Source organism: Myxine glutinosa, chromosome 13, assembly GCF_964187855.1.
Source record: "Myxine glutinosa chromosome 13, kmMyxGlut1.1, whole genome shotgun sequence".
Lineage (NCBI taxonomy): Eukaryota > Metazoa > Chordata > Myxini > Myxiniformes > Myxinidae > Myxine > Myxine glutinosa.
The window spans coordinates 103,551,906-103,564,291 of record NC_136273.1 but is presented as its reverse complement, the minus strand read 5'-3'; the positions used below and the strand labels follow the sequence as shown (position 1 = coordinate 103,564,291).

General features: G+C 39.7%; 1 protein-coding gene across 2 annotated transcripts; it reads right to left on the bottom strand.

Annotated features, from left to right (window-relative positions):
* Window positions 1-690: 690 nt before the first annotated feature.
* On the bottom strand, window positions 691-10,612 carry TPGS1 (tubulin polyglutamylase complex subunit 1). 2 transcript variants are annotated; one of them, XR_013621280.1, is made up of 5 exons: window positions 9,951-10,612; window positions 9,459-9,714; window positions 8,228-9,099; window positions 6,326-7,075; window positions 691-6,288 (listed from the first exon to the last, which is right to left on the bottom strand). XR_013621280.1 is itself a non-coding variant. In XM_068099222.2 (3 exons), the coding sequence occupies exons 1-3, from the start codon at window positions 10,079-10,081 to the stop codon at window positions 8,674-8,676; spliced, it is 813 nt and encodes a 270-aa protein (XP_067955323.1). In that variant the 5' UTR covers window positions 10,082-10,612; the 3' UTR covers window positions 691-8,673. The 2 variants fall into 2 exon arrangements, 1 of the variants encoding a protein (XP_067955323.1); XM_068099222.2 differs by having other exon boundaries at window positions 691-9,099.
* Between the last annotated feature and the right edge of the window lie 1,774 nt (window positions 10,613-12,386).

Below are 12,386 nucleotides of genomic sequence, written 5' to 3'. Positions count from 1 at the left end.
ATACGCCATACTTCGTCTGAAGGAGGCCAAGGCGTTGTTCACGTGAAATCCCACCTCATGGCCTTTCGCTTGTGCTCCACGATGGTTGTAGGCAAACAAAACGATGCCATAAGGTTGCAGCAACCAAGTTATTGGCAACTAAGACACGGCCCTCAAATGAAAGGTGCGGTAAGGCTCTTTTCCACAGGTTCAGTCTCCTCTCCACTTCTCCAATCAAGCCTTCCCAATTATTTTTCATAAATTGTGTGGAACCCAGGGACACACCAAGGTAGTCGATACCATCTGCCTTCCATTCTAAGTTTTCTGGAAGATTAGGTAGATGTGTCGAGACAGGGAGGCAACTATGAAGGTAAGGCACCCAAATAGCTTGCTTTTCCTCCAATTAACTTTCAGGGAAGAAGCCTGGAAAAAGGTTCTCAAGTATTTAACAAGAGCATCAATATCCCGGTTGCTTCTGATTATGACGCACACATCATCTGCATACGCTGATATAGTCAATGGTGGACTCCTTGGGAAACACGTCAGGCCAGAGATATTCTCCCTGAGCGTACAAAGTAATGGTTCCATTGCCAATGCAAAAAGCAATCCTGAGACTGGGCAACCCTGCCGTACCCCTCCCTGAACCTGTATGGGGGAAACGAGTTCATTGTTTACCTTCCGCACTACCGGTCAAAAGTTTTAGAACACCTCAATTTTTCCAGTTTTTATTGAATTTTAAGCAATTCAAGTCCAGTGAAGAACCTGAAATGGTACAAAGGTAAGCAGTAAACTGGTCGAGGTTTAAAAAAAAGTTTAGGTTAGCAAAAACGGGAAAATGATGTGAATTGCACAGTTATATTGTAAATAAATAAAAAAAAGGCCTTCTTCAGGGAACAAGTAATGGGTTAACAACTTACAGCTGTTCTGCAGTAATATAAGTAAATTAAGCCTTCAAAGTTGATGCAAACAATTCCTGCAGGTGTCCCAACCTCTGCTGATTACTTGATTACAAACCCCGTCTGTATAAAAGCAGTATTGGAACAGACTGTTATTACACGCTCTGAAGCATTATTTGGACAATATTGCACTGCAGGAAGTAGTATATTGGAAACTGGAGGAAACTCTGACAGGAAGAGGTCTGGCAGACCCAAAGCCGCAACAGAATCAGAAGACAAGTTTCTGAGAGTCAACAGCTTGCGTGATAGGCGGCTCACAGGACAACGGCTTCAAGCACAGCTTAACACTGGTCGAAGTAAATAAGTCTCAGTTTCAACTGTGAAGAGAAGACTTGGAGCTGCAGGTTTGACAGGTCGAGTGGGCAGTAAGAAAGCCCGAAAGACACATAAAAGCCCGCCTGGAGTTTGCAAAAAAGCACCTAAAGGACTCTCAGACTGTGAGAAACAAGATTCTGTGGTCTGATGAAACCAATATTGAACTGTTTGGCTTCCGTCTGGCCACTCTACCATAAAGCCCAGATCGGTGGAGTGTTGCAGTGATGGTTGTCCTTCTGGAAGTTTCTCCCATCTCCACACAGGATCTCTGGAGCTCAGCCAGAGTGACCATCGGGTTCTTGGTCACCTCTCTTACCAAGGCCCTTCTCCCCTGACTGCTCAGTTTGGCCGGGCGGCAAGCTCTAGGAAGAGTCCTGGTTGTTCCAAACTTCTTCCATTTAAGAATTATGGAGGCCACTGTGCTCTTGGGAACCTTCAATGCAGCAGAGATTTTTGTGTAGGCTTCCGCAAATCTGTGCCTCGACACAATCCTGTCTCTGAGCTCTGCAGTATTGCACCGCCGGTTCCTTCGACCTCGTGGTTTTGGTTTTTGCTCTGATGTGCATTGTCAGCTGTGAGACCTTATATAGACAGTTGTGTGCCTTTCCAAATCATGTCCAATCAATTGAATTTACCACAGGTGGACTCCAATGAAGGTGCAGAAACATCTCAAAGATGATCAAGAGAAATGGGAGGCACCTGAGCTAAATTTCAAGTGTCATAGCAAAGGGTATGAATACTTATGTAAATGTGATATTTCAGTTTTTTCTTTTTAATAAATTTGCAAAAATTTCTAAAATCCTGTTTTCTTTGTAATTATGGGGTATTGAGTTTAGATTGATGAGGGAAAAAATGAATATAAACGATTTCAGGATAAGGCTGTGAAAGACTTTTTCCATTATTTAACTGGTTAAACTTTGTGTCACACAAAATGAATTTCAGATTTACTTTTCGTTCCTTTATTTTAGGGTTCAAAAAGAAATGTACATATGACAAAAAGTATGGACTGTTGTGTTTTTTTGCAGCTACAGCAAATCTTGCTGCACACTTGTCCAGAAAGGAGAAGCATAACGGTAATCCTCTTCACCAATGTGTATCGGTAATCCTGTTCACCAATGTGTAACGGTAATCCTCTTCACCAATGCGTAACGGTAAACCGCTTCACCAATGTGTAACGGTAAAACCGCTTCACCAATGTGTAACGGTAAACCGCTTCACCAATGTGTAATGGTAACCCTCTTCACCAATGTGGAACGGTAAACCGCTTCACCAATGTGTAATGGTAACCCTCTTCACCAATGTGGAACGGTAAACCGCTTCACCAATGTGTAATGGTAACCCTCTTCACCAATGTGTAATGGTAACCCTCTTCACCAATGTGTAACGGTAAACCGCTTCACCAATGTGTAATGGTAACCCTCTTCACCAATGTGTAACGGTAAACCGCTTCACCAATGTGTAATGGTAATCCGCTTCACCAATGTGTAACGGTAAACCTCTTCACCAATGTGGAACGGTAAACCACTTCACCAATGTGTAACGGTAAACCATTTCACCAATGTGTAACGGTAAACCACTTCACCAATGCGTAATGGTAATCCAGTTCACCAATGTGTAACGGTAATCCTCTTCACCAATGCATAACGTGAAAACCGCTTCACCAATGTGTAACGGTAAACCGCTTCACCAATGTGTAACGGTAAACCGCTTCACCAATGTGTAACGGTAAACCGCTTCACCAATGTGTAACGGCAAACCGCCTCACCAATGTGTAACGGCAAACCGCCTCACCAATGTGTAACGGTAAACCGCTTCACCAATGTGTAACGGCAAACCGCTTCACCAATGTGTAATGGCAAACCACCTCACCAATGTGTAACGGCAAACCGCTTCACCAATGTGTAACGGCAAACCGCCTCACCAATGTGTAACGGCAAACCGCCTCACCAATGTGTAACGGTAAACCGCCTCACCAATGTGTAACGGTAATCCTCTTCACCAATGTGTAACGGTAAACTGCTTCACCAATGCGTAATGGTAAACCTCTTCACTAATGTGTAACGGTAAACCGCTTCACCAATTTGTAATGGTAAACCACTTCACCAATGCGTAATGGTAAACCGCTTCACCAATTAATAACGGTAAACCGCTTCACCAATGCATAATGGCAAACCGCTTCACCAATGCGTAATGGTAAACCGCTTCAACAATGTGTAACGGTAAACCTCTTCACCAATGCATAATGGCAAACCGCTTCACCAATGCGTAATGGTAAACCGCTTCAACAATGTGTAACGGTAAACCTCTTCACCAATGCGTAACGGTAAACCTCTTCACCAATGCGTAACGGTAAACCTCTTCACCAATGCATAACGGTAATCCTCTTCACCAATGTGCAATGGTAAACCGCTTCACCAATGCGTAATGGTAAACTGCTTCACCAATGCGTAATGGTAAACCTCTTCACCAATGTGTAACGGTAAACCTCTTCACCAATGCATAACGGTAATCCTCTTCACCAATGTGCAATGGTAAACCGCTTCACCAATGTGTAACGGTAAACTGCTTCACCAATGCGTAATGGTAAACCTCTTCACTAATGTGTAACGGTAAACCGCTTCACCAATTTGTAATGGTAAACCACTTCACCAATGCGTAATGGTAAACTGCTTCACCAATTTATAACGGTAAACCGCTTCACCAATGCGTAATGGAAAACCGCTTCACCAATGTGTAATGGTAAACCGCTTCACCAATTTGTAACGGTAAACCGCTTCACTAATGCGTAATGGAAAACCGCTTCACCAATGTGTGATGGTAAACCGCTTCACCAATGTGTAACGGTAATCCTCTTCACCAATGTGCAATGGTAAACCGCTTCACCAATGTGTAACGGTGATCCTCTTCACCAATGCGTGATGGTAATCCTCTTCACCAATGCGTGATGGTAAACCGCTTCACCAATGCGTAATGGTAAACCGATTCACCAATGTGTAACGGTAATCCTCTTCACCAATGTGTAACGGTAAACTGCTTCACCAATGTGTAACGGTAATCCTCTTCACCAATTTGTAACGGTAAACCGCTTCACCAATGCGTAACGGTAAACCGCTTCACTAATGCGTAATGGAAAACCGCTTCACCAATGTATAATGGTAAACCGCTTCACCAATGCATAACGGTAAACCGCTTCACCAATGTATAATGGTAAACCGCTTCACCAATGTATAATGGTAAACAGCTTCACCAATGTGTAACGGTAAACCGCTTCACCAATGTGTAACGGTAAACCGCTTCACCAATGTGTAACGGTAATCCTCTTCACCAATGTGTAACGGTAATCCTCTTCACCAATGTGTAACGGTAAACCGCTTCACCAATGTGTAACGGTAAACCGCTTCACCAATGTGTAACGGTAAACCGCTTCACCAATGTATAACGGTAAACCGCTTCACCAATGTGGAACGGTAATCCTCTTCACCAATGTGTAACGGTAAACCGCTTCACCAATGTGTAACGGTAAACCGCTTCACCAATGTGTAACGGTAAACCGCTTCACCAATGTGTAACGGTAAACCGCTTCACCAATGTGTAACGGTAAACCGCTTCACCAATGTATAACGATAAACCGCTTCACCAATGTGTAACGGTAAATCCTCTTCACCAATGTGTAACGGTAAACCGCTTCACCAATGTGTAACGGTAAACCGCTTCACCAATGCATCATCATGACGTTTTTCACTGCGCTTGTTCTGCAAGGGTTAAAACTTAAATTTAATTTTTCTAACACCATGGCTGAACTTGATGTTTGTGGAAAAATGGTGTTTGGAAAATGTTTGTGAAGTTCACCAAAATGAGTTGGTATTATCTCTTTCTTAAATAATCAGTTTTTATATATTTTCGTCGTATTGCTTTATTTTATGTTTTTGTAAAAATGAACTGATTTATTGTTGTACTCTGTGTTTCCTCGTTCATATTCTCTCCTGTTTTGTTGGTATTTTTGATTTGTAAATTGTACATACACACACTTTTATAGTACATACACGCACTTTTATAGTACATACACGAATTTTTATAGTACATACACGCACTTTTATAGTACATACACGCACTTTTATAGTACATACACGCACTTTTATAGTACATACACGCACTTTTATAGTACATACACGCACTTTTATAGTACATACACACACTTTTATAGTACATAGACACTTTTATAGTACATAGACACACTTTTATAGTACATAGACACACTTTTATAGTACATAGACACACTTTTATAGTACATAGACACACTTTTATAGTACATACACACACTTTTATTGTACATACACACTTTTATTGTACATACACACTTTTATTGTACATACACACACTTTTATAGTACATACACACTTTTATAGTACATACACGCACTTTTATAGTACATACACGCACTTTTATAGTACATACACGCACTTTTATAGTACATACACGCACTTTTATAGTACATACACGAATTTTTATAGTACATACACGCACTTTTATAGTACATACACGCACTTTTATAGTACATAGACACACTTTTATAGTACATAGACACACTTTTATAGTACATAGACACACTTTTATAGTACATAGACACACTTTTATAGTACATAGACACACTTTTATAGTACATAGACACACTTTTATAGTACATACACACACTTTTATAGTACATACACACACTTTTATTGTACATACACACTTTTATTGTACATACACACTTTTATTGTACATACACACTTTTATTGTACATACACACACTTTTATAGTACATACACACTTTTATAGTACATACACGCACTTTTATAGTACATACACGCACTTTTATAGTACATACATGCACTTTTATAGTACATACACGCACTTTTATAGTACATACACGAATTTTTATAGTACATACACGCACTTTTATAGTACATACACGCACTTTTATAGTACATACACGCACTTTTATAGTACATACACGCACTTTTATAGTACATACACGCACTTTTATAGTACATACACACTTTTATAGTACATACACACTTTTATAGTACATACACACACTTTTATAGTACATACACACACTTTTATAGTACATACACACACTTTTATAGTACATACACACACTTTTATAGTACATACACACACTTTTATAGTACATACACACACTTTTATAGTACATACACACACTTTTATAGTACATACACACACTTTTATAGTACATACACACACTTTTATAGTACATACACACACTTTTATAGTACATACACACACTTTTATAGTACATACACACACTTTTATAGTACATACACACACTTTTATTGTACATACACACACTTTTATAGTACATACATACACTTTTATAGTACATACACACACACACTTTTATAGTACATACACACACACACTTTTATAGTACATACACACACACACTTTTATAGTACATACACACACTTTTATAGTACATACACACACTTTTATAGTACATACACACACTTTTATAGTACATACACACACTTTTATAGTACATACACACACTTTTATTGTACATACACACACTTTTATTGTACATACACACACTTTTATAGTACATACACACACTTTTATAGTACATACACACACTTTTATAGTACATACACACACTTTTATAGTACATACACACACTTTTATAGTACATACACACACTTTTATAGTACATACACACACTTTTATTGTACATACACACACTTTTATTGTACATACACACACTTTTATAGTACATACACACACTTTTATTGTACATACACACACTTTTATTGTACATACACACACTTTTATTGTACATACACACACTTTTATAGTACATACACACACTTTTATAGTACATACACACACACACTTTTATAGTACATACACACACTTTTATAGTACATACACACACTTTTATAGTACATACACACACTTTTATAGTACATACACACACTTTTATAGTACATACACACACTTTTATAGTACATACACACACTTTTATAGTACATACACACACTTTTATAGTACATACACACACTTTTATAGTACATACACACACTTTTATAGTACATACACACACTTTTATAGTACATACACACACTTTTATAGTACATACACACACTTTTATAGTACATACACACACTTTTATAGTACATACACACACTTTTATTGTACATACACACACTTTTATTGTACATACACACACTTTTATTGTACATACACACACTTTTATAGTACATACACACACTTTTATAGTACATACACACACACACACTTTTATAGTACATACACACACACACACTTTTATAGTACATACACACACACACACTTTTATAGTACATACACACACTTTTATAGTACATACACACACTTTTATAGTACATACACACACTTTTATAGTACATACACACACTTTTATAGTACATACACACACTTTTATTGTACATACACACACTTTTATAGTACATACACACACTTTTATAGTACATACACACACTTTTATAGTACATACACACACTTTTATTGTACATACACACACTTTTATAGTACATACACACACTTTTATTGTACATACACACACACACACTTTTATAGTACATACACACACTTTTATAGTACATACACACACTTTTATAGTACATACACACACTTTTATAGTACATACACACACTTTTATAGTACATACACACACTTTTATTGTACATACACACACTTTTATAGTACATACATACACTTTTATAGTACATACACACACACACTTTTATAGTACATACACACACACACTTTTATAGTACATACACACACACACTTTTATAGTACATACACACACTTTTATAGTACATACACACACTTTTATAGTACATACACACACTTTTATAGTACATACACACACTTTTATTGTACATACACACACTTTTATTGTACATACACACACTTTTATAGTACATACACACACTTTTATAGTACATACACACACTTTTATAGTACATACACACACTTTTATAGTACATACACACACTTTTATTGTACATACACACACTTTTATTGTACATACACACACTTTTATAGTACATACACACACTTTTATAGTACATACACACACTTTTATAGTACATACACACACTTTTATAGTACATACACACACTTTTATAGTACATACACACACTTTTATTGTACATACACACACTTTTATAATTTTGTAATATAAGGACCTCAAAAGTCAAAAAAAAAAGTGTCACCGCTCTCCTTTGTCTCTCGTCATCAATAATAAATGTTAAGGCTTCATAAAACAACATTTTTTACACCCCACAGTCCGACAGAACTGGGTGTAGTAAACAAAGAAGTAAATACAAACTGGTGCATTGAACAGAAATGTTGTTGTTAAAACAAAATGGAGTCTTCAAGGAGCTGATAAGAGCATCCGACTGGCAAGCACAAGCAGCACTCGACGCACAAAGTGCCCTCTCTCCTTTCTCCGTCTCTCCTCACCATTGACCGCTGTGGTCTTATTGTCCTTCAAGTCACTAAACGAGCCACATGCCTCTTTCATCACAGGCCGCAGTACTTCGAGAGATGCGGCCATGCCGGCCGATGACGTGTCCAGGATTCCAGGAGCGCTTCCAGCCGCAGAACCCCACAGCGAGTGGACCAGAGCATCGCACGCATGGTGGTCGAGCGCAGCACCAGGAAATTCATCAAACAAGGCCCCGGCCATACGGGACCACTCACGACACGTAAAGCAGGCGAGCACTGCGGCCTGGAAGTGCTGGAAGGTCAACGCCTCATCCTGGTTTCCTTGGATATTCTTGAGCAGAGCCTCGTGTACCTGACGCACACGACGAATCATAAGAGGCATTATTACCTGTAAACCTGGATAACAAAATAAACATGTTATCTCCATCTTGTTCACCATCCCCAGCTACCATCATTGTCCCCACATCCACTTATTTGTCCAAGTCCCCCTCCATTTTGTCGCTCAACTCTGCTGTTTGTGTGTTCCTCTCCGATCAACTTCTGTGCTATTACGTCCTGATCCGTTCTATGTTCTAACTGCTCCATGAGCCTCGACCTGGTATGTTGTTTTCACCATCCATCCCCATTCTAGACCGTTAAATGGTGCTTGCTCCAGACTTGGGTCAAAGTTCATGCATTACGCTCATACGTTCAATAGTAATGAATGAAGACCTCGGTAGGAAGATCGCTGCAGGTGGACTCCACCATCTGTTTGAGCACGTGGCTTGCTTGCACAGGTTGCTGGCCAGGTGAACACAAACATCCAAAGGCCATTTCTGAGCGCAAGCTCAATGCAGCCACGGCGACCTTGTACGGAGCTCCACGTAGGCCTTCCATGGTCTCGGACAGGTGGTCCACAAAGGTAGTTCCATGTGCAGTCTGTCGCTTCACCAGGTAGGTAGCAAGGAACTGCAAAGGTTGTTCAGGTCTGCATGGAAACGGTTAAAGGCAAGTATTATTTAATTAATACATCATTTCGCATCATAAACATCGATCCAGGGTGCGGTGACTCTGAGCATACACCGCCTAACGTTCCACCTTTGGGTAATAACCTATTTAGCACAGTGTATTGATAAACAAGAAGGAAAACAAACGACAATATGATTATTATTATTATTTGTGAGCAGTAAGGGCATGAGCTCCTCCATAAGGATCAAACACAACCTTGTGGTGGCGAGCAGCTCCAGCACCTCCCGCAGTATGTCCGGCATGTTTCCATCCAGCAGGACGTGTCGCGCCTCCACAGCTGCCAATCCATCGGCGGAAGCACAAACGTCATTCCCCGAAGCTTGCATCCCGTGATCCCGGACCCACCCCCGGTCAAGGTCGGACCTCAGGGCTGTGTGCAGTCACAGGTAACTGACCAACCGCCGCACAAATTGAAAAACCGTCGCCAAGGGCGTGTTTTTACAGCTGACCACGCCCCTCGAACGATGAGACCAATGAACTTGAACCTTTGACCACGCCCCCGAACGAATGCAGAAACATTCATTTTATCAAAAGGAATCCGTGGGGAAGAGGGTGAAGGGACGGAGGGAGAAACGAAGGAATAGAGTAATTTAATCACCTGGTTTGTATATTGTGTGGATGTTGCGAGGCCTCGGTATCTTGAAATATTGATTCTAACATGGATATATATATATATATGGGATTCTTCCTGAATTCAAATCCCAGTCGATTGTTGAATTAACATCATAGTCAGGTTCACGATGTTTTTTCGTTCAAAATCGTGGTAGATTAGCAAACCTATACATTTTTGGAAACGTTATTACATGGAAAATCTGAAAATCAATGTTTACATTTGCCAATTCCGACCAATTCAATTCGACCAATTCGACCAATCGACCAATTCCATTCGACCAATTCCATTCGACCAATTCGACCATTCGACCATTCGACCAATTCCATTCGACCAATTCGACCATTCGACCAATTCGATTTGCCAATCAATTTGACCGACCTTTGCTTGTGTGGAACGGACTGTGAAAACGATGCGGACTATATTGTCGGATACGACACACAGGACGGTGATGACGAACTCTAAATGGCATATTCTGTAATCGTGTATGTTTGATGCCATTGACTGCCTGTGTATATTTTGTCATTGACTGCTTGTGTAGATGTGAAGTTATACTGACTGCATGTGTATATATGATTTTGCTGACTGCCTGTGTATGTTTGGTGATATGAATTATTGTGACACATTTTGATGTTATTAACTGCCTGTACAAAATGATAACATGTATTTGATTATGCAACTTATCGCGAATATAAAGACAGTATTTTGCAATTCAAAACCTTTGATTCGTGCCTTACCATTCCCCATAGCACTAATTTGATACTTTCATTGGATTCCTTGTCCCTGAAAATATAGGTTTAGTATATTTTAAAAAGTTTTTAGGGTAATTAGAGGCAGAAATAGAACAAAATATGTATTTTACAGTGGCCATTTTGAAAATCCAAAATGGCCGCCATACAGGTATCTCTCCAAATGTAAACATCGATTTTTAGTTTCCTTATGCTATAACCTTTCCAAAAATGTATAGCTTTGCTAATCTACCATGATTTTGAACGAAATATAATTTATTGACATAGTGAACCTGACTATCAGGTGGGGTTGACTCAGCCTGTCCTCTGTCCGAGGTCGGCAAAGTGAGCACTAGCTTACTGGCATGATGAGCCATTTGAGTAGCCTACCTGCGTAGGCCCGACCTAGATTGTGCCCAATAGTCAAGAAACTTCTTCGGCAGCCAAATGCATCTAATGATGCAAGAGTGATCATCATCATCATCATCCATATTTGAGCCGTATATACGTATGTGTGTGTGTGTTTTAATATGTGTGTGTGTTTATATGTATGTGTGTGTGTTTATATGTATGTGTGTGTTTATATGTATGTGTGTGTGTTTATATGTATGTGTGTGTGTTTATATGTATGTGTGTGTGTTTATATTGTTATGGAATCCGGAGTACGGCGCTCCCCTTACCAAGGGGGAGGTTAACCCCTTGTCCTGTACACTGGCCGTCTCCGATCCTGGGGGTATGACGTCACGCCCGGTCAGCGCTGAATAGGGTATTAGGCCTATCCGTCCTATGACCTAAATACCAGCGCCTTCCGGTACGCAAGGAAATACTCCCGCTTGGGTCAAAAATCACAGCGTGATTGATGAGTTACACCGAGCGAAGCGAACTGCAGAATCCGAGCCGTTAGCAAAGACGAACCCGATTGATGATCCTCTGTCCGAGGATTTTTGAGGTGTGTGTGTGTATGTGTTTATGTGTATGTGTGTGTTTATGTGTATGCGTGTGTATGTGTTTATGTGTATGTGTGTGTTTATGTGTATGCGTGTGTGTGTGTTTATGTATGTGTTTATGTGTTTATGTGTATGTGTGTGTTTATGTGTATGCGTGTGTGTGTGTTTATGTGTATGCGTGTGTGTGTGTTTATGTATGTGTGTATGTGTTTATGTGTATGTGTGTGTTTATGTGTATGTGTGTGTGTTTATGTATGGGTGTATGTGTTTATGTGTATGCGTGTGTGTGTGTTTATGCGTGTGTGTTTATATGTATGCGTGTGTGTCTTTATATTTATGAGTGTGT